The 22,838-nt window shown below is 41.9% G+C and overlaps 2 protein-coding genes across 2 annotated transcripts; both read right to left on the bottom strand.

The window, feature by feature from the left end:
- Window positions 1–644: 644 nt before the first annotated feature.
- Window positions 645–3,266, bottom strand: LOC109701996 (vomeronasal type-1 receptor 1-like). The gene has a single exon (XM_020187439.2). The coding sequence runs from the start codon at window positions 3,131–3,133 to the stop codon at window positions 2,210–2,212; it is 924 nt and encodes a 307-aa protein (XP_020043028.2). The 5' UTR covers window positions 3,134–3,266; the 3' UTR covers window positions 645–2,209.
- Window positions 3,267–12,401: 9,135 nt separating this feature from the next.
- Window positions 12,402–19,782, bottom strand: LOC109701994 (uncharacterized). The gene is made up of 4 exons (XM_074058503.1): window positions 18,843–19,782; window positions 18,250–18,291; window positions 15,729–15,855; window positions 12,402–14,562 (listed from the first exon to the last, which is right to left on the bottom strand). Exons 1-4 carry the CDS (start codon window positions 18,930–18,932, stop codon window positions 12,650–12,652), a joined length of 2,172 nt encoding a protein of 723 aa, XP_073914604.1. The 5' UTR covers window positions 18,933–19,782; the 3' UTR covers window positions 12,402–12,649.
- Window positions 19,783–22,838: the final 3,056 nt, after the last annotated feature.

The following is a 22,838-nucleotide window of genomic DNA, read 5'->3' as shown; positions in this document are numbered from 1 at the left end:
GTGCCAAACTCAAACACACAGCTTATTACACCTGTCAGCTCCCCACAGGCCTCTACTGGGACACATCCATGACAGCCCCTGCCAGAGATGGCACAACCACAATCCCTCCCCATTGTCCTCCTCCTCCTCTTCCTCTCCCTTCTCTTCATCTTCCTGCTCCTGCTCATCTTTCTACTCCTACTTGTCTCTGAGCATGGGTCTAGTTGGGATGTCAGTGAACTGTGGTGGTCAATCAGAGCATTCAAAAATACAAAACATGGTACTGGAATGTGCTGGATAGTGTGGCTTTCAGGACTGGCTGGAAGTCATTTTTCTTTTTCTCTAAAGGAGAAATGAAGTGCAAAACAGAGTGTGCTGACTTAGCCTGTACCAGGGTTGTCACCCAGTCCTCTGCTGAGGCAGGAATCTCTGGAGCTGGACAGCAGCCATGAGTCTGCAACCAAGTCAGCACAGTCTGGCCTGTAGGGCCACATGCTGAGCCCTAAGCACATCTTCCTACACCGTTTCAGGACTTTAGGATGTATTTTATTGTCTTCTAAAACTTGCCTATGAAATATTACAGCGGTTACAAGGGATAAATGAAGCAACAGGGACTACAGAAAGTGTCACAGGGTCCATGATTAGAAATTACACAAGAGTCAAGGTGGACATGAATTCTTTAAATTTTTTTATTTGATGCATGAACACATGCCAAGGTTGGTACAGTAACTTGACAGTCATGAGATATCATATTATGTTCTTATAGATTTAAAGGGAAATCACACACTTCCTATGAACCATTAGGGAATTTTACTACAAGGCAACTGGCACTGACAGGTGACATCACTTTCGTGCTTCTGACCAAGGCTTCAGCAAAGTTTCATTCAAATAAGTGAAGTCAACACCAAAGCATGAGCACATTTCGATGTTCTTCTGAATTAATATTTAATGTATATTTTGTGCATAATTGCCATTTAGGTATGTAAGGGGAACATCCATATTTATATCTAATCTGGTAGGTATTAAAGCAATATGAAGTACAAGCTTCCCTCAGAGATTGTTTCCTAAAAATAAAAATTTAGGATAGGGAATGTGCACCAGAAACAAAACTTTAATACACAGAAACAAAGATAAAAGTGAATGTGACATCCTTGGCATCTCAATACGTAATTTATGATTACAGAATTTATGTAAAGATTGACCTTTGTATTTTATGTGGTAACTAATCATATACTTTATAAGCTACAATGAATAGAATTAATTTTCCAGACAGGACCTATAAAAATGATTATCAGTCTACAGGATGCTGTAAAAGCAAAAAGTATTTTCTAAATAACTTAGGTATGATACGTTAGCTATAGGAAATTTATGATTAGTAATCTTTGATGATCACTACAAATTTAGTTTAATCTGAGTAACAATTAAAGAACTCTTACTTAAAATACAAACATAATCTGTACAATATATATTACAGATTATTTTATAATAGGCAATGACACGATTGATCCCTGCCTGAAACTTTCTTACACAGAACTTCAGGAGTGTACACTGGGTTAGTGATCAATCAGCATGCTCATCGGGTTCCTTTCCAGCTCCTTAATGTTCTGGTCACTCCACATCTGTCAGGATTTTCCTCAGTACCAGAGGAATCATGTGTTTTCATTTCACAAGTTCTTCACAGGTGGCATGTCCTTTATCCTATGTAAGAAGGATATGGATCACTTGGGTGCTGGTGGCTCACACCTGTAGTCCTATCTATTAGGTAGTCAGAGATCAGGAGGATTGTGGTTGGAAGCCAGCCCAAGGCAAAGAGTTCGTGAGACCCCATCTGGAAAAGTCCATCAAAAAAAGTGCTGATGGAGTGGCTCAAGGTGTAGGCTCTGAGTTGAAACCCCAGTACCGGGGGGGGGGAATTGAAAGCATCTGGATAAAACTCTGTCGCAGAAAACACTTGTAAATGTCTTCTATGATTCTTCATAACCTAAAGTTTCTCTGAACTCTCTAAATTCAAAACATCCCTCCATTAACCTTTCTGAAATTTGCTGGGCTTCTGTTAAGAATGTAGCATAGATTGAGCGTTGTATACACGACAGGCATTTTTAGCCCTATTCTCAAAGCCATGTTTGCCTTCAGATCATAAAGCAAAAACACTTAATGCACCTGAACTTCAGCAAATGTTGCAAAGACTGGCTCAATCCAGGAGCACAACACTCATGGCCTGGTAAGCAGATTATGCAAAGCCATTCTTCTTCATGCTGCAGACAAAGCAGATCTGAGAGACACGGGTGTCACTGATGATGAGCACCAAGGGGCTGAGTGCAGGAAAACACGAGGACACAAGCACAGAGGTGTTCACTGTCCACCTGCCTGGGTTTGCAACTAGAGTTGTCCAAACAGTCATGAGAGTATACACTGAGTAGAAGGTGAAAAATGAGCTCACCAAGATCATGATGGTGCGTGTGGCTCTGGACTCATGGGAACATCTGGAGGAGAAGCTGTGACAGTGGATGTGTTGGACTCGCTGCTTGTGTCTGTGCAGGACAAGGACCATGGAGCCACTGGCCCAGACCATGAAGCCCAAACACAGAAAATCAGAGGAAAAATATAGGATTGTGTATAATGGGCTAAATATCCCTTGCATTTGCCAAGAACAGTCTTCCTGATTATTTTTCCCACTGTAGTTCTGGTTACTCACTGGACCACTCACAATTCTAAGAAGACATGAACTTAAAAAGATATGTGGGATCCAGCACAGGAAACAACAGAAGCCGATGAACTTGAGGGATCTAAACTTGAGTGCCATCCACCTGCACATGCTGGAGTCAATCTTGATGGCCTGGAATCCATTCAGCAGACAGATAGTGCTCAAGGAAACTCCGGTGCCCAGTCTGTAATTATAAAAGACAAGTTTGCATCCAATATCACCCAGAAAGTATTTCATCCTGAAAGCTGACATAGTCTGTGGTATCCCTTTGAAGAAAAGAACCAAGGAATTGGCTAAAGCCAGTTGGTTGAGAATCAAGTCTGTGGGTCTCAACTTGTGTCCAGTGAATAAGGTGAAATTGTACAAACAGAGGAGAAAAGAATTCCCCAGGATTCCAACTATAGTCTGAGTGAGGAAGATAAACCCCATTTCCAAATTTCCAGAAGCCATTCCGTCAATATCTAAGAAGTGTTCACTTCAGTTCAAGTTGGCGAAATCACTAGAGGATAATAACCATAAAAATGTCTTTGTCACTAGAGACATAGCTTGTCCTGTTTAGCCTAAATAGAGTTTCTCCATTAAAGCAAGAATTAATGCTTTCTGCTCATTTGTGCAAAGGCAATTCATGGAAATCTCCATTGGAAATGAGCCAATGTCCACATGCAGGGAATGAGGTCCACAAATGAGGCTGCAGTGCACTACAGACCAGCACCACTGCAGAGGTGAGTGGAAGAGTTTGTGTCTGATTCCGGTGGGTTTTGCATTCAGTTTTTGTTGGAAGACATCGATTAAGTTCATGTTGAATAACACACTGAAAAACACTAGAATATGGAGAAAGTGTTAGGCATGTGTGTGCCTATCATCCACAAGAATTTCTGGATGAATGAACAAAAGTGCATCCTTTGGAACCACAGTGGAGAAATAACACTGACAGTGCTTTACTCAAGCACAATTCTGACAGAGGGCCTACTTTCGAGTCTGAGTTATTCTGGATACAAACAAACAAAGATCAAGCCCAAGCCCAGAAATCTGGGAACAACCTGCCACAGTGTCTGTCTGACACAGAGCCACAAGAGATAGTCATGAAGATGGGTAAGGTCACACGTGGACCTGATGGAAATTGTAAGGCACAGGGAGCTTGGACTATAGAGGATGCTGTGGTCAGTGCTGCATGCTCAGTGGAGAGGAGTGAGCCCCATCAATTGTGGAGACTGAGAGCTCTGAGCCCAAGACTGGAGATTGCTGGACCTCCACAGCTGCCTCCTTGCAATGTGTGTTTTGCTTCCAAGTGGGACTAAGAGTTCTATGACCAGGACAAACAGATGACTCTGTTTCCTCAGCCTCTGCTCTCAATGGGGTGAGGGGCACATGGTAGCACTCTCCCTGCACTGGACCAAGCATAGGGTTATTTCAGAGCCCGTACTGAATATTCATGATAAGTGAAGTCCTCACCAACTGACAATACTATTCTTTTTGTATATGAGGAGGAGGATTAGGATCAGGTAGGTATGTTTCACAGTGAATATCCATTTGCTTTTGTGCACACATGGATTCATTCAACTATGATCACAGTAACAATTATAACTCCTATGGTAAAAATGCAGAAGCAAAGAAATCACCAGAATAATGAAAATAAATTACAGAAAAAAAAACAAAGCAAAATAAGACTTGATTAAGAATCAGGAATCACCTGGAAGATGAATCATAAGTTAATTGAAATAATAAACACATTTGTCCAAAAATGGTGTGTGAGAATCTGCACTGTTTGCCGAAAACACCCCAAGAGTCTCCACAGTGCTGTGTAATGGGTGAGTCCAGCCCCTGAGGAAATGCAGTGATCACAGGCAAAGTGACTCGTGGTTTACTCTGATCATAGTTCTGTGGAGTCACAGCAAGGATCTAAATTAAACACTCCACCCCATCAAACACATGGAAGTGGAGCTGCCTAGAATAAAGGCTGTCTGCTCAGAGTTGTCCTGTAAAATAACTAGCTTATAACATGGTGGCTGCTGTAATGGTGAAGCAAAACTATAGTTAAGAGATGGCTTACATATGGATCAATCCTGAAGGACAGCCTCAGTTCTTGAATGTAAGGAGAGTTTCAGTTTATTGTGAGAATAAAAACTAATTGGTGCTTATGTGATATGGTACATTTGAAAACAAATATTTGTATTGAAGTCCATTAAAGCCCCTCCTTATTGTATACCTCAAAATCTTTGGGCCATATTCATCTTTTCAAGAGGTTTTCACTTGTATAAATGGGAGAGAATGGTGTTTTTTTATTGCTGAGAGAATATTAAGAGCCTTCAACTTTTGATTGAAATTTAGAAACATATTAAGGACCACATCTCACACCACATGTGGCAGCCCGCCACAAACCAATACCATGCACACACACACACCTCAAGTGGCCACATGTACACCAAGTTTGTACTCATTGGTGGGAGCCCAGATTCATAACCTCAGTACTACTGGCATGCTGTGTCCTGAAGCATTTAGTGTGAACACTGTAAAGAACATGTTACTTAGTAAGAGGCAGTTATATTCAGGTTCAGGGAGAATTTAATAGGAAGAGCACAGGTGACATGAAGCATTGGGGCAGGATATAGTGTGGTACAGTTTGGGGCAGGATATAGGAAATGGCTTTGGTACAGTATGTATCCCTCCACACATCCACATAACTGGAATGGTTTAGTTTCTACCAGTTACATCTATGCATATAACAATCATTTATCTTTTATCTGCCATCTATCATCAATCTATAGTCTATCTCTTTTAGCTACCTATCATGTACAATTTTTTAAGTTCCATCCTCAGAATGCTGATTTTTAAAAAATTGTTCTTGAATTTCCAGAGATAAAGTCCAAGAATATAACAGGCATTTGGAACGAAAAAGTACTTACCATATGTGGGTTTGTTTCTTGGGCAGTGGATGCAGGACAGCCTCTGTGCAGGTGTGCACAGGGGTCATCTGATCCTGAGATAAAGGTTTAGACTCCATGACCTCACCTCTTGTGGGAAGTGATTATCTCTTCACTGTAACTGCAGTGACAGTGTCTGCAGGAGACTGAGATCATCTCTGAGAATATGTGTGAACCAGGCAAAACTCATTAAAAGTGAATGACAAAGAGCCCCAACAGGAGTGGGGTAAAAGTTGGAGAAAGCCAACTTCTGAAGTAAACAACAAAATCCCCATGGAAGATGAGCAGAGATCACTGAGATCCATTGAGTGAAGGTAGAAAACAAAGCACAGGCCCAGCCAGAATTTTTGTGAAGTATAGTTTTTGTCTTCAAAAAGATAATTCCTTTAACTGCTAAGAGCACTCAGGGTCATGAAATTGAAGGATGAGGCAGAAAGTCAGGATAGAGGATTCAAGAAGGTGAAAAGTATCAGTTGTGCTTTTTGCCATTTTGTCCTATGTTTGTTGTTTCAACAAGTATTTATTGGCTATTTTACATGTTTCAAGGTATTTGGGAGATGTGTCAGTGGTCACAACATAAAAAGTTAAATTTGCCTACATGAAACTTATAAGGCAGATTATGGTAAATATATCTTTGTAAGTTATAAAACCCTATTAGTAAAGTTCACAATATAAATGGTGGACTGTCAAGAGGTCTGGATGGGTTGAACAGTACTTTGGATATCCTTGGCTAGATTCACAGACAATGACATTTGAGAAAATATTTCAACAGATACTAATCCTTTCATGTGCAGATACCATCGTCCAAACTGTAGAGCTTTCAGGGGACACAACCTCACCTAACACAATAAAACATCAGCAACTGGTCATGGAAACAGTAAATACTTTTGGATGGTCTAAATTTGTTCTGCATTGTGACAAGCACATGAACATTTCATTTGCAGGGGTAGAATGTTATAGTCTGGAAATAGAACAAGATTGAAAGCCTGACTTCGGTACGAAAACAGACATTATTGACCTTTCAGGACAGTTTGTAATAGACAGATAATGAATATATGTGAAAAGAACTTGCATAAATACTTTGGATTTCAGATGATAAATATCAAATGAGAATTTTAAAGCAACGTTGAACACACTCAATTTTCTACAGAGAATTAGGCTCTAGAACCTTTTTAAAAACTTACTAACATTTTAATATTTTCATGTAGGTGAAACTAACTACAGTAGTCATGTAGCTGGACAGAAGTAATTAACACGTTGATCCCCCCTTATCCATGGGGATATTTCCTAAAAGAAACCACAGGTAGTAAATGTTAACTTTGTTATCTAAATGCAACTTCTCACTGAATCAGGACAGGTTCCTGAAAGTAAATATTGTTTGCAGATTCACCTAAAAGAACACGAACAAAAACCTGTTGTCAAATAAGAAAGCCAGGATACTCCAGAAACCGAGGGTTTATTATCAGAAAAGTACAATCAACTGGAATTTAATTCTGTTGCACAACACTCATACAAACCAATTGTTAAGAAATATTAACTCCAAAGATTTAAAGCTCAACACATGCTAAAAATAATTATTATACCACGTGCTGTGATATGCCCTGCATTCCTGGCTCTATGGGAGGCTGAAACAGAAGGTTCATGGAGCCCAAGAGTTCAAGGCCAGGCTGGATCTGCCTCAACAGATAGATACAGATGTGATAGGTAGATAAACAGAAAGATGATAGATAGTAGATAGTTAGATGATAGATAGTAGATATATGATAAAGATAGATGATGGATTAGCTAGATATAATAGATATAGACAATAGAATTATACATATTTGTAATTGACTTTTCATCTTAGTTATTAAATTGTTATTGTATATTAAAAATTATAGGGGTCAAAATTTGAAGATATTACATAAGCCAACTTGTTTTATCTACTTTTGGCCTTTGGAATTTCCTTATGTATTTTGGGATCAGTTTGCTCATTCCTACCCAAACAAGGCTATCAAGATTTGTTTATATGATTGCCTGAACCCACAGAATAGTTAGGGGAGAACTAACAGCTTTATTGAGCTTCTGGACCCAGGAGCTTTGTGGGTTCTCTTCAGTGTGTCTGTAACACGTGACTCAGCAATGTTTTATAGGTAATGTATGTAGATTTTAAAATATATGGCTCATACTCAGGAGGTGGAAGATCAGGAGGATTGCAGTTTGAGGCCAACCTGGGGAAAAAGTTTGCCAGACCTAATTTCAAGCAATAAAAGCTGGGCCAGGTGGTGTGTACCTGTCATCCCAGATATGAGGGAAGCATAAATAGGATAGTGGTCCAGGCTGGCCTGGGAATAAATGCAAGATCCTACTAAAAAAATTGCTAAAAGCAGAAAAAGGCTGGTAACCGCAAGTGGTAGAGAGCCTGCCTAGAAAGAGCCAAGGTCTGAGTTTGAACCCCAGTACCAGCAAAAAACATATTTAGCACAACTTGTAAAGTTATTCCTAAATATTTCATCTTTCATGTTTTATAAAGGATATCACTTTATTTCAACACTCAAACATTCACCACTTGTATATAGAAACAAATTTTGAATATTGACCTTTAGCCCTGGTAGTTTGCCAGATGCACCTGTATGGTTCACCAGATTAAGTAGCTACTTTAGGATATTTTTTAAGTAGACAATCATATCACCTTCCTTTACAGTCCATAAACATTTCTTTCTTTTCATCTCCTTAAGTTACAATAGACCCAGAGGTATGACAGCCCTCCAAGACAATGTTGAATAGAAATGGTAAAACTAGATGATGTCAGCTTGTTATTAAATACACAGTCGCTCCGAATCCCTCGTTTTCCTCAGTTCCTGAGACGTCAATTCTTCCATGAGAAGCCATAGTTCCTTTGCATCACCCCATCCCTGCTCTCTACAGCTTAGTGATCTGCATGTGGAGAACAGTTTTTGGGATCCCTGAAATTGACCTCATTGGCCCATGTATCTGCCACATCTTAGGAGATTTACAAATATTCTTCCTTCTCTGTAACTGCCTTGCCTCCTCAGTATGTGTTCCAATTCCTTTGTGCCATTAGTTTCTACTTGTCATCTTTCTCTTTGTTATTAATATTTGCATTCAAGAGCTGTATTCTTAGGGTTAGACATCTAAAAATTTGGTGTTTGGAAAGCCTCAGAGTGGCTATATTAATCTAGTCTAGGTCTAAATCAAGCACTTAGGCTGGTATGAACCCCAATCTAAAGGCCAGTTAAAGCCAAGTCATGGGTTCTCTATTCTATCCCAAAAGCCTTGCCTGTTGTGCTTTAAAAAAAAAAAAAGAAATAACTTAAAATTGTGTAACTTACTGCCCTGCTATTCTTGAAAGCTCTCTGATTTATTTGAAGAACCTTTAAAACCCCTCTTAGTTTTTATCTTCCCCAGAAATAATATCATATGCCTAAATAAAAGTGCAAACTGGTTAATTTTAAAACATCCTACAAAGTTAATGCAGAAAACATTAAGTGATTAGGTCATTTATATATATACACATATATGTATATATTTTTTCTTGGTGATGCTAGGGTTTGAACTCAGGGCCTCATGCTTGCTAGGCAGGCACTCTACCACTTGAGTCACTCTGCCAGACTGCTATATTTCCTAAATAAGCTGAAAAATAAAATAAAAACACAACACTTTATACACTTTATATTTCTCTTTATACAATCTGGAATCATACACAGTTCTTTTCTTTTTAAAGCACAATGCTGAATGTTTAAAAGTATTTAGTCCAGCGAATATAAAATGCATTTGTCTGTATAAAGAGAAAATGAAATTTTAGTCAGTTATATAGTGACATTAATTACAACCTAGTTTTAATTCTTAAAACAATTTTGATTAGCAAAGCTAAAAAGCAGGTATCTCAGTTAAATGTTTTAAAAACTGTTATAAAGACATATTGTTCTGTAGAAATAACCTATTAAATATTGTTTATCCCTCCCCTCTGTACATTTTGTTAAAAAAAAAGGAAAATACGCAAAAAGAAAATCATACAGGGTTGTGTGGCATTACTGAAATTGTGTACTTGGGAACAACCTGCAAAAAGAAAAACCAGAATATTTTCCTGTTTTAAAATAAGGTAAGTAATATGAATGACTTAAGCTAATATGCAGTTAATTTACAAATACCAAAAGTCTGAGCCTCCATTCACATGGGCGACAGATCACTGGCCAGCTGCTCACCACATCCCTCTCACTGAAGCCTTGCTCTACTTCCTCACTCTGTTGATACAAATAACTACTTCTTGCTCTTGCTTTTCAAAGCTATCTTCGCTTTCACTGAAGTTTTGACTTTCTATAAACCGTGAAACAAAATTAGAAGGTTGCTTATATGGCTGGCTAGAATATTGAAAGGGTATTTAGATAAGGTGTGGGAGTATGGGGGTGGTTCGTGCAATGCTGAGGATCAAATGTAGTACCTTTCATATGCTGGACAAGCACTCTACCACTGAGTTATAGCCTTACCCCTTACTTTTCATATTGTTTTACTGCTTTTGTTTGTTTTAAGACAGGTTCTCACTGTGTAGTTCAGGCTGGCCTCAAATTCAAGATCCTCCTGCCTCAGCCTCCTGCATGCTAGGATTACACACCCGGCACCACACAGCTTAACTAAAAAAGAATAGTCTTATCTCTTTACTCAAGAAGTACTCTGCTGTCTCTTAATTTTTTTATGTGTCAACTCCTAGATCTCTTATTTTTATAGATTTTCCTGATAAAAATTTAAGAACTTATAAAACTTAATAGTTATTCTGGGATAGTGAATTTATTACCCAGTTTTATGGTTTGGTAAGTGTCCTCCAAAGGTCCACGTTTAGGGACTAGTCCCAGCCCGTGGTGGTATTGGGAGGTGGTGGTAGGAAATGAGGTCACTGTGCGTGTTCCCATGAGGATGTTGGAACTAAGTCCCTTTCTTCTTGGCTCCTGGCTGCCACACGAGTGGCTTCCTTCCATTCACAATCCCACCATGATTTACTGTCTCACCACAGGCTCTAAAGAACAAGCCAAGCCGGGTGCAAGTGGATAACACCTGTAATCCTAGCCACTCATGAGGCAGAGATCAGGAGTATTGCAGTTTGAAACCAACCCTGGGCAAATAGTTTGCAAGACCCTATCTCAAAAATATCCATCACAAAAAAGGGCTGGGAGAGTGGATGAAGTGGTAGTGTACCTACCTATAGAAAGTGCAAGGCCCTGAGTTCAACCCCAAAACTACCAAAAACAAACAAAACAAACAGGCCAACTGACCAAGGACTGAAACCTCCAAAACTGAGCCAAAATAAACCTTTTCACTTTATAAGTAGATTTAAGACTGGTACCTGTCTTAAATAAGAAACTAACAGAGCAATGAAAGGAGCCCATAAACAAACTGTCATGTTTATATGCAGATTTGTTCTCTTGAAAAGAATAAAGTGCTAAAAAAACTGAATACCCATGCACAAAATAATGAAGTTGAATTCTTACCTCATAACATGCAAAAATGAGATCAAGGGGCTGGGGTTGTACTCATGCAGAAAAGCATAAAGAAATGTTTGTACAGTATACACAAAGCCCTGAGTTTGATCCCAGCACTGAACACAAATGGATAAAAGACCTAGATGTATTAAGCAAAGCTATAAAAATCTTAGAAGAAAACCCAGCAAGAAAGTTTCATGACACTGGACTTAGCAGTAATTTCTTAGACATGATCAAAGCATAAGGACAAGTCTGAAATAAATATGCTGAACTCCTGTACAAAAACTTAAAACTCCTGTACAAAAGAGGACATAGCAGAGCACAAAGGAGGCAGAGTGAACAGAAGCATCTGAAACACACTGCATATCTGATGAGGGGCCAAAAAGTAAGAATTCATCAAGAACTCCTACATACCACCACAACAAAGTTTTCCATAAACAAAAAAGAACTCTAATTCAAATGGCCTTTATAATTTACCCATCAATACTCAGGGGCTGTGGAAGCAATTCATTCACAGAACTTTCTACACATTTCTGGTTGATCACTTTAAGAGAGTGTTCTAATAACAAGTAACAAACAGTTTGAAACAAAATGGGCAAAGGGGGTCAGGGGTGTAGCTCATTTGTAAAATGTTTTGCATAGGTAAAGCCCTGGATTCAATGCCCAGCACTGGAGGGGTTTGAATGCACACTTCTTCAAAGAACATAACAATTAGCACATGGATGAAAATATGCTGGACATCACTAATCATTGGGGAAATGCAAATCGAAACCACAATGAAGTAACAGCTCATAGCCATCAGAAAGCCACTGTTTCAAAAAAGAAAAAGTGCTGGAGCATATGTGAGAAACTGGAACCCTGTTGTTTGGATGTGAAACAGTGCACCTGCTATGGAAAAGTGTCCCTCAAAACACCTATAAGAGCAGGTACGGTGGCACACACCTGTAATCCCACCATCCAAGAGGCTGAGGCAGGAGGCTCGAGTGTGAGACCATCTAAGCTGTACAATGAGAGCCTCTCAAATGTGTGTGTGTGTATATATATGTGTATATATATATATGCCTTTTCTTATGACACAGCAATTCTACTTCTGCATATATACACAAAAAGAATGTAAGCAAGGTCTCCTAAGAGTCATTTGTGCACCCATTCTTATAGAAGCAATACACATAATAGCAAAAAACCCAAGTAATGCAATGTCCACTGATGGATGTAAAGATGCACAAAAAGTGGCGTATACCTATGATGTAATCTTATTCAGCTTTTAAAAAGATGGAAATTCTAATCATTATGACGATATTATCAGCAAAATATGTCACAAAATAGTAAGACCAAAATTTAATTTTCCTTATATGAAGTACCAGTAACAGTAAAATTCAGTGGTGATCGCCACGGGCTAGGAATAGGAAAATGAGTTTTGGACACTTATATAATGTGAATGACTTAAGACTACTGAGCTGTGCATTTAAATATGGTTATGATGGCGTATTTGTTACCTGCATTTCACAATTAAATAAAAATAAATTAGTTCTTCTAAGAACTGAAGTCTTTCCACACTCCTCACAAGATCTCTACCTGCTGTGAACTTTTTGGTGCTGAATGAGATGGGAGTTTTGGTTAAAGACCCTCCCACACTCCACACACTCGTATGGCCTTTCTCCAGTGTGAATCCTCCTGTGTTTAATGAGGCTGGAGTTGTAGCTAAAGGCTTTCCCACATTGACTGCACTCATAAGGCTTTTCTCCAGTGTGGACTCTCTGGTGACTACTGAGTGTGGCGCTGTCCACAAACAATTTCCCACATTTGCTGCATTCATAAGCTCTTTCTCTAGTGTGGACTTTGTGGTGCCGAATGAGGTGAGAATTCTGGCTGAAGACTCTCCCACACTCACTGCACTCATAAGGCCTTTCTCCAATGTGATTTTTTCGATGTCTGATTTGATTAGAGTTGTGCCTAAAGAGTTTCCCACATTCACTGCACTCATAGGGCCTTTCCCCAGTGTGAACTCTCTGGTGTGTATCAAGTGTGGAGCGATACCTAAAGAATTTTCCACACTTGCTACACTCATAGGGCCTTTCTCCAGTGTGAACTCTCTGGTGACTACTGAGTGTGGAGCTGTCCATAAAGAACTTCCCACATTCACTGCACTCATAGGGCCTTTCACCAGAGTGAACTCTCTGGTGTCTATTCAATGTAAAGCAATACCTAAAGAACTTCCCACATTCATGGCATTTGTAAGGTTTTTCTCCAGTGTGAACTCTCTGATGGATGATGAGGGTGGAGCTGTCCATGAAGAACTTCCCACACTTGTTGCACTCATAGGGCCTTTCTCCAGTGTGAACTCTCTGGTGTCTGATGAGTGTGGAGCGGTACCTAAAGAACTTCCCACAGTCACTGCACTCATAAGGCTTTTCTCCAGTGTGAACTCGCTGGTGAATAATGAGGGTGGAGCTGTCTGTGAAAAATTTCCCACATTCACCACAACAATAAGGCCTTTCTCCAGAGTGAACTTTCTGGTGTCTAATGAGTGTGGAACTGTACATGAAAGATTTCCCACACTGGCTGCACTCATAAGGCCTTTCTCCAGTATGGATTTTCTGGTGACCAAGAAGGTGGGACTGTGTAAGAAAAGCCTTCCCACATTGGCTGCACTCATAAGGTCTTGGCCTGGTATGAATTCTCTGGTGCTCCATGAGGTCAGTCCTTTTTGTAATGAATCCTTCAATATGGATTTTCTGGTGTTGAACAAGGTGGGACTTTCTAATGAAGGCCTTCCCACACTTAGTGCACTCATAGGGCCTTTCTCCAGTGTGAATTTTTTGGTGTTCAACAACATTATATTTGAGACTGAAGGCTTTCCCACATTCCCCACACTTATAAGGCTTTTCTCCAGTGTGATTCCTCTGATGTTTGATGAGGTTGGAGTTATACCTAAAGAATTTCCCACATTCACTGCACTCGTAAGGCCTTTCCCCAGGGCAGATTTTTTGGTGCTCAAAATGCATATGTTGGTGGCAAAAGTCCTTCCCACAGTCTCCACAGCTAAAGTCACTTTGTCTACTTTGAAAGGCCTGGTTGTCCCTGCATGACTTCCAATCACTGAGAAAGGCCTTGTGCTGAAAAAGGTCTAAATCAGCAACAACATCCTTCTCACCCTCCCTGCTTATAAAGGTCCTCTCTGCTATGTGACCTCTGTGCTTCTTCAAAAACGAAGGCCCCTGCTCATCACTTCTGGAATGATCTGCTCTAAGATCTTGCTGGTGGTGCTGGTAAAGGTCTGCCAGACACTTGCACAATTCTTCCTCAGGGCTTGTTCCACTGTGCTCAGCCAGGTGCAAAATGTCTTTCAAAAGTGAGCTGCATGTCTCACAGGGCTGAGTCTTCTGGGTGGTCAGACCTGGCTCTGGAGTCCTGACCTGTGATGCACCTACAAAAACATCTTGCTTATAAGGTACCTCCTCATCCTTGGCTCTATGCCAACAACCTGTAAGAACAGAAATGACAGTGAAGGGCATGCTGACTTTGGTGGGAACAGGCAGCCCCATCACAAATCTGTGTCAGACACACTACAAATAAAATGTGGAAACTGAAGCTTGTGAGGGAAAGGCCTGCTGTGCAGAGCTGAGATATCCTTGTGGGAGAGCCCTACAGTGGATAAATATGCAAGGGAGGGGCAAAGAGCAAGAAGGAGGGGCACTGTCTTAGTTCACTACTCTGCAAATGGTATTGATTGGGACTGGTGGCTGCTGGTAGCTGGTGAGCAGAATAGAAGGTCTGTACAGACACAAAGATATCTGATTACAACAGAGTAGTTGTTGTTCAAAGATAACTTAGGGCCTCAAAATACCCTGAGGTCAAATGTCAAAAGTACCACAAAGGGTTAAGTAGAAGAGACCTGGTGGGAGATTAAGGCCAGAAAGATGGGATTGGAGGAGAGTCAGGGGCTCAGGTAGGATACTGGGGGCGGTGGTGCATAAAATTGGACAGATGCACTCTGTGATTTGTACCCAGCTCTAACACCAATCCCTTTCCCAGCTCCCACTCATCCTTTTGAGCTTCTCTTGCCATTCCTGGAGTAATATCCACTGAGTCCAGAACCTGGTACCCTCCCCCTTACTCAAAATGAACAACTATACAAGTCTGGCATAGGCTGATTCTAGATAAAAAAAGGGCAAGACAGTGGTCAGCACACACCCAGAACAATACAACCCAGGACATCTGCATTATAAAACCCTCTTAATTCTCACAAGTAGTAGCCACATAGGTGCCTGAAATTCCTGGTATGGACAGGTCCTAAGAGTGTCAGCAACAAGAAAGGGAGAAGGCTTTGGGCACAGAGCTTCTACACACCTAAAGAGAGTAACATGACCAGGAAAGCAAGGTTGTTGAAGGTAGGAAGAGGGGTATCTCTTAGAAAACTCCATACTTCTGACTCCTGAACCTTTAAGGCTTCAGAGCAGCAGAGGATGGGGCTGGTATTAGATAGTATGCAGATGCCAGCCCCAACTCCCACAACATATTGGTAGGAAACCAGAGAAGGAAGTAGCACCCATGATGTAGTGTGGGAAAGTTAGAGCTACGTTGGAGGCATCTTGGGGAAAAGGAATAAAACAGTCCCCACTCCCAGTGGGGTAGGGGTGAGGGCCTTACCTAATGAGGACAAAATTGTAAAATTCTCCAGCATCACGTCACAGTACAGCAGCCTCTGAGCCACATCAAGGAGTTCCCACTCCTCCTGGGAGAAATATATGGCCACATCCTCAGAGACCACACAGTCCTGTCAAAATTATGACAGTTTAGTCTATGAACAGCTTCTTGTTCTGTATTTATCTACTAACTACAAGGGCAAACTAACAAATTTGTTTCAATTTCCCTTGGGATCCAGAGCCCAAACTCAGAACTACCTCTTTCTATAACTCTTACCTTAATATTTCCCCTGCCCTAAATCAACCCAAGGCCTAGTACCACACAACTAGGTACAGTCCTATGGCTCAGGAGATGTACTCAAAGCAGCCAGTCTTAAGCTCTCTCACTCTGCCCTGCCTTGCCTTTCCTGAAACCCTAATAAAGCTTCTGATGCATACTTCCCCACAGCTACTGCTTCTCCCATAGCTCTGTGTGCTGTGGCATGCCTCCTGTACTGAGAAATGTAAAGAAATAAGTTACTTTCAATGTCGGTGGCTATCATCTGCATCCACAGATTAAAATCCCATGAGTGCGATCAGCCATGCACTTTCCTCTCCAGGAGCTTCAGTTCTCCCCCTTTCACATCCATCACCTACTAAGCCTCCATCCTACTTCCCAATCTGGAAGAAATACCACATCCTGATACTTTGGGGACCTGCTGTGCCCTCATTTCCCTTTATCCCTGAGCCTAGCATAGCAGAAAATGGGGGCAGGAGGAGAGGAAACATCAAAGCCTGGTAAGTGGGGCCCCACCACTCTTACATCAGCAGAGTTCCCTGGGGTGCCGGTTCTTGGCTTCAGACACATCTTTATTCATTCATTCACATGCCTCTTCCTGCATGTGGCTCTCGGGATGACACCTCCCTCTCATCTCCAGACAGGTGCAACACAGTCGGAGAGTGAAGAGCATCCATCCTCTCAGACTACATCACGGGCATTTCTCCCCAAATGCCCGGCACACTGCTCTGTGTAGGGAATCCCATTGCTCTGCGATGCTCAGAATACAAGTTTCCCTTCTGCCTGGGGCACACCCAGCCATGCTTTGATGTTCTCCTCACCTGGCCTGCTTCCTGCTTTCATCTCGGCTACCCAACCTCCACTGAGCTTCACATTCAAGCTCTCCTCTTATTCTGTGCTGAACATGTAGTCACAACCTTCTCTCTCTAACTAACCCTATCAAAGGCCAGCTTCACTCATCTTCACACTCCCACTTCCACCCCAGACATAGCCAGCCACACTTGTAGCTGATCCCACCTTCCCTCGAAGTGATCTAACAATCCAAAAGGAGCTATCTATGTGCCATGAGTCATCATAAAACCTGATGAGTCCATACAGAGATAAGCCCCACCTTGACTTCACCACTGTCTGATCATCTTGGTGGACATGCCCCAGCACCACATCATGTCCACTCTTCCCTCAGAACCATTTGTCCTCCTCCACATACCTCAGCATGCACACACACACACACACACACACACACACACACACACACACACCGCATACACCCATACCTCAGCATGCACACACACACACACACCGCATACACCCTCAATCAGCCCATCCTCTCATCTGTCTTTGTGATGCCCACCGCCACCATCCAGGAGGTCAACAGAGAGACCCAGTACTCAGCAGTTTTGTTCCCTTCCCTTCTTCTCCTACAGCAATGTGTCCAGAATCGAAAGATGCCACCATCTGTCCCACAGCTTCACACTGGCTGTCAGGTAGTGAAAGTCTCCATTCTGAACACCTCATTGAACTCCAGACTTGAGTGGACAGTTGCCAACCAGGATCTCCACTTGGAGTCTCTGATACAGTTTTGACTCAGGCAAACCAAGTTCTTCATATCCCTTACTAGAATTCCACCAACCATGAAACTTACTCCATCTCAGTTGTTGGAGCACCCACCCTTTGAAACAAGACCAAAAAATGTGGGGCCATTCGAGTCTTTCTTCCATCCCACCTCCCTGGCTCACCTTCCCCATCATAAAGTGTTCACAACTCATCCAGAAGCCAGCACCTCCTCTCACCTCCACAGCTGCCACCCTTATCCAGCCACCACTGACACTGGCCTGGACCATCTCCACCTCTTATTACTTTCAGATTAGAGGCCCAGGATATCTGGCTGTCATTGCAGATCTGAATCCCACATGCCCCAACCTCCAGTCCTACTCCCTATTTGCACAAGATATAACATAGACTGGCAGTTCCCTAAGCATCCCAACTAACATTTCAACATTCTGGATCCTGTACCTGGAACACTGATACATCTTACCCCATCACTTTTCAGAGTTGGGACCATTCTATATAGTCAGGGACTGAGTTTAAAAACCCTTGGTCTTGGTAAGTACAGGGTCTTCTGACCCAGGGCAGGGAGAAGCACAGATGAAGAGTCTCAGGACATTACAATTCCCTACATCAGGGTGCCAAAGCCAACAGAGCAATAGCTTGGGTGGGTGAAAGCCTGCAATAGTGTAATTGCACTTACCTGTGCAGGGTCTGTAAGCATTTCTGCCACTTCCATGGGACTCTAGGGGGAAAGGCAAGCCATGAAAAATGGGTTACCATTGTAGAATTCTAGTGTCTGAGCTGTACCACCACTGCCCTTCCTTGGGCCAAAGTGACCTGAGGCTAAGCTACTCTTCAGATTTCAGTGCATTTAGCACACCTCTGTGACTCTGGACAAGGACTGAACCTCCTCCACTCAGCTTTAGTGCCCTTATCTATAAAATGGGGATGAGAATGGTCCCCACATTGTAATGTATCAAACATAAGCAGAACACACAATGCACAAGCAACATGATTAAAGTTTTGTGTATATTTTCAACACAAATGAAATGGAAGAGTTTTTTAAGTGTGGGTATTTTTCCCACTTTTTTATTGGGCTGGGTTTTTTTCTTTTAAAGATGCAATCTTCCTCACTAGTGTGGTAGTACACATCTGTAATCCCAGATACTCAGGAGGTGAAGGCAGGAGCATTATCAAGGTCAGCTCCATCAAAGTTAGCAAGACCTTATCCCCAAAATAAAATACAAACAAAACAGCTAGGGGTGTGTTTCTAGTGGCAGAGCACTTACTCACCATGAAAGAGCCCCTGGGTTGAATCTCCAGTGGGTAGGAAGAACCATCCACCAAAAGGAAACACATTAACATTCCAAAATAAATGAACATTCCAAAAAATTAAGTGTTTAAATAAATTTAATTTCCTGATCACACTAATTTTTAAATGCCTCGTTATACATATAGATTTGGAAAAATATTGTTTAGTGTTTAAATCAGCAATGGTTTTATTCATTCATAGTGATTGAGTTGTAAGAAGAGGCTGAACAGGCAGGTCAGTCACCGGTCCCTTCAGCAACCCCTGCCTGTTCGGTAATGTTCTGAAGGATGCTTGCTGGGGTCCCTTGACTGGGATAGAAGATGTGAGGAAACAAACCATGCCCTGAACTGGGCCAAATACGCCATTATCCCAGCTGACTTTTCCCTTGTTCCACAGACAATGTCCCTGAGGGTCTGTCTACCACAACTCACCTCCATTCCAAATCATCTCCTTACTCCATCCAGCCTCCCTTTGTATAAACACAGACCCTAACTCTTAAGGCAGATCTGCTCCTTTCTGGAGCAGGCATGTCATCCCATCTCCCCAAGTGTGCTCTCCAAGACTATACTGCCACCCCTCCGGTCCAGCCTTCACCATGATACATCCAGGGTCTTGTGTAGTGGCCTTCCCCTGTCTTCACTCCCTGTCCCCTTTTCCCTCCCAACTTTAAACTTCTAATACTGGGCAGACTAATCCTACAACTCATCCGCTCTCCCTGCGCCGTCTCCAATAGCTTTCTGCTATTCGGGCAGCCACTCCAGCAGACTCCACCTCACCCGGTTTCTCCCGAAGCCGCAGCCTCGGGAGCACCTGCCGGCCTTTGTGCGTGCGGGTCACAACGGCTGGAACGGGCAGCGCCACGCAAGGGCACAGGGGCCTGACCTGCCCTGACCTATGGGGTTCGGGTGGGGAAGGAGGGCCTGGGAACGCAGCACCCACCTGCGTCGAGCTCATGGGCGTGGCCTCGGTCTACCGACCCAAGGAAGAACAACAGCAACGGGTGACCGTGATGGAGACAAAAGCACGGGAGTCCCCAAACCAGCTCAGTCAAGCCTCACTGTCGCCTGCGGGCAACGCGGACAACGCTTCTTCTCCCTTTTCTCTAGTTCTGTCACCGCTTTCAACATCAAGCACTCCTAAAGAGCGGTCAAAAATGCCACGGCCAACCGGAAGTCACCGGAAGTCCCGCCCCGACATGTGCGTGAGCACGTAAACGTGCCTATGCTGGGTTTTCATTAGCTCAGTTCGCTGCCTCTTCGCGCCGCAGAAACTTCTGGGTAATGTAGTTCCTGTCCCACTTCCTTCTCTGGCTTAGTGTGGGTCCCTTGAAACCTTGTTTAAAAGCCAAGAGGAACTTTAAAGGGGCATTGAAAATAGGGATTCGGGCTCGTGGATTGGTTCGCGTGGTAGAGCGCCTGCCTAACAACTGTGAGGCCCTTAGTTCAAACCCTGAGAAAAGGTGTTCTGGGGGGTCCAAGGATGGCGCAGTCTAAAATAAGTGTTTCAGAGAACTGTTATTTGGGAGTCTATAAAGTATGACAAGTTCCCCCAAGAATAATCTTCCAGAAACACACATCAGACCATAATCACACTTGACGTCCACCCGTAAGTTATTTTGTGGCTTGCCAATGTTGGAATTAAAGACCCTCCAGTGCTGAAAACAGACACACAAGGAACAGAAAATCTTGACAAGGCAGTTTCTTTTAATCAAAACGGTGCAAGCTGAGGGGACACGTGAGCACAAAATGTTCAACAGTGGCTTCTCTTTATGTCCTTGACGCAGGATATAAAGGTGACCTGCCCCTCACCTGGGATTTGTCCAAGTCAAAGGTTCATGATCTTTCTGGATAGACTAAAAGGCTTGGGGGATGGGTTAGGGCACATAATTTGGCGGGCAATGGAGCCATGCAGGAATCTGGGAGAAGAAACAGGAACCCTTTAAACAATGCAAGTCACCTAGGATGGCGACCTGAGGAATTTTAAGGAATCCAAGAGGATGACATATACTTTGACAGAAAAGATCGTTTCGCTTACACCAAAAACAAATAGACTGGAGGAGGCTGGCTGATCAGTGATTGGGTTCCAGTCTAGGGAGCAATACTTATGTTTTTGATAGGACATGCAGCCATGACTGGCTTTGTACTCACAATCCTACTGCCTCAGCATCCCTAGTGCTAAGACTTTCATACCCGGCCATGCTATTAGCAACGCCTTCTTTCTTTTTCTCTTTCTTTCCTTCCCTCCTCCCCTTCCCTTCCCCTTCCTTCATTTCTTTCCTTCCTCCCTCTCTTCCCTTCCCCTTCCTTCCTTCCTCCCTCCCTTACCCTTCCTCCCTCCTTTCTCTTCCCCTCCTTTCCTTCCTTCCTTCTTTTATATTATTGTCCCACTGGGTGTACATTGTGACATCATTACAAAGTGCTTACAATATATCTTAGTCAAAGCAACAATTTCATTCAGATATTTATTACTTTATATTTTTATAATTTTATTTAAAAACCTGAAACCTATCTGAAAAAGGTCATCATAGTCCAAGACGCTGTGTGGCCTTCTAACAGTCAAAGCACATGTCCAAAGGAAGTAGCTGACTTCTGAGAAAAAGGTCCAGGAATCTGTGATTCCTCCTTGCTGGGAAATGACTTACCATCTTTCCTAAAATTGAGTCAACAGTGTTTTCACAAGTTAAAACTACCTGTAAGAAACATGTGAAATAGATATTACCAAAACTATTGATAAGGATTATGTAGTTATATAAAGAAAAGTGGCAAAAAGTGTTCTAGAACCACCTGTCCATGACAGAACAAATAAACTTGAGATGTCAGTGAACTCTAACCAAGAGACACTGAGCTCTGAGACCAGAGCCTGTGACCATTCTGGAACCTTGAACACACTCAAGATTTGGTGTCTAAACTGTGATTCTTTTTCCATCTTGAAAATCCCAAGTATTAATAGGTCATAGGAATAGGTAAAGATAACTTAAAAGGGTAGTCAGGAAAGAAAATGAAAAGGGAACCTGAGTTGTTTTTACTACACTAGCAAATGTTCAATAAGCACAGGAATAGATACATGGAGCACACTGGAAACAGAATTGGCAGCTGTCTTTTATACAAGACATACCCTAGATTTAATTATTTTTGTCCTAGATCCTATAATGGCTTTGTCAGAACACTTTAAATATATTAAGTGTATTCTACTAAACATATTCTGCCTTTTAAAATGCATAATAAACAGTCAGCAGTGAGATATTTCTCTCATTGTAACTGGTTAAATCAATTAGTGGCAGCAGAGCACAGGTGGCTCACACCTGTAATCCCAGCTACTCAAGAGGGAGAGATCAGGAGGATGATGGCTCAAAGCCAGCCCCGGCAAATAGTTCGTGAATACCCTATCTCAAAAAAAAACTCTTCACAATAAAAAGCTGGTGGAGTGGCTCAAGGTAGAGGCCCAGAGTTCAAGTACCAGCATCACAAAAAAAAAAAAAAAATCACTGAGTGGCAATACTGGCTGAAAAAGATAATGATAAAGATCTTGACAATGCTTTATGGTCTGACCTGAAGGATTGGTGACAGATTACCAAAATGGAGGACTGGCAGTTACATGTCTATTTTTCATAGTCGAGAAAGGAAAAGACTTTTGGTTAATATCTAAAGTTGTGAACAAGTAACACAATTTATTAGAGAGAACTTGGAGCACATATGTTCTGAATGCCAGCCTGCCAACAACAACCTCATGACCTCTAGGTACATGACCTCTGAAAGTTAGAAAATCATTAGTATTGCCAATCAACCCCTTAATAATGGTTACGGTGATACATTTTACTTTATGTGTATTTTACCATAATTAAGAAAATAATTATGTATATTCATAAATGTCCTAAGGACTTTTGCACACAAAGCTGTACCTTAAAGATGCATGTACTAAAAAGAGTATTCAAATTAGTTACAACCAAACAATCTAGAAATATGCTTCAGTGGAAACCC

This window comes from Castor canadensis, chromosome 16 (assembly GCF_047511655.1).
Source record: "Castor canadensis chromosome 16, mCasCan1.hap1v2, whole genome shotgun sequence".
Lineage (NCBI taxonomy): Eukaryota > Metazoa > Chordata > Mammalia > Rodentia > Castoridae > Castor > Castor canadensis.
Note: the sequence above shows the minus strand (reverse complement) of the source record. Positions and strands in the feature narration are given on the sequence as shown.

Bases quoted from the DNA above. Each gene is read 5' to 3' on its own strand.
- LOC109701994 (XM_074058503.1), bottom strand. From the start codon at position 18,932: ATGTTCATTTATTTTGGAATGTTAATGTGTTTCCTTTTGGTGGATGGT. The intron at 18,292-18,842 runs GTGAGTAAGTGC...CTTTCCCCCTAG, and splicing joins AACCCAGGGGCTCTTTCATG to AGTCCCATGGAAGTGGCAGA. The intron at 14,563-15,728 runs GTAAGGCCCTCA...CTGTTCTTACAG, and splicing joins TACAATTTTGTCCTCATTAG to GTTGTTGGCATAGAGCCAAG.
- LOC109701996 (XM_020187439.2), bottom strand. From the start codon at position 3,133: ATGGCTTCTGGAAATTTGGAAATGGGGTTTATCTTCCTCACTCAGACT.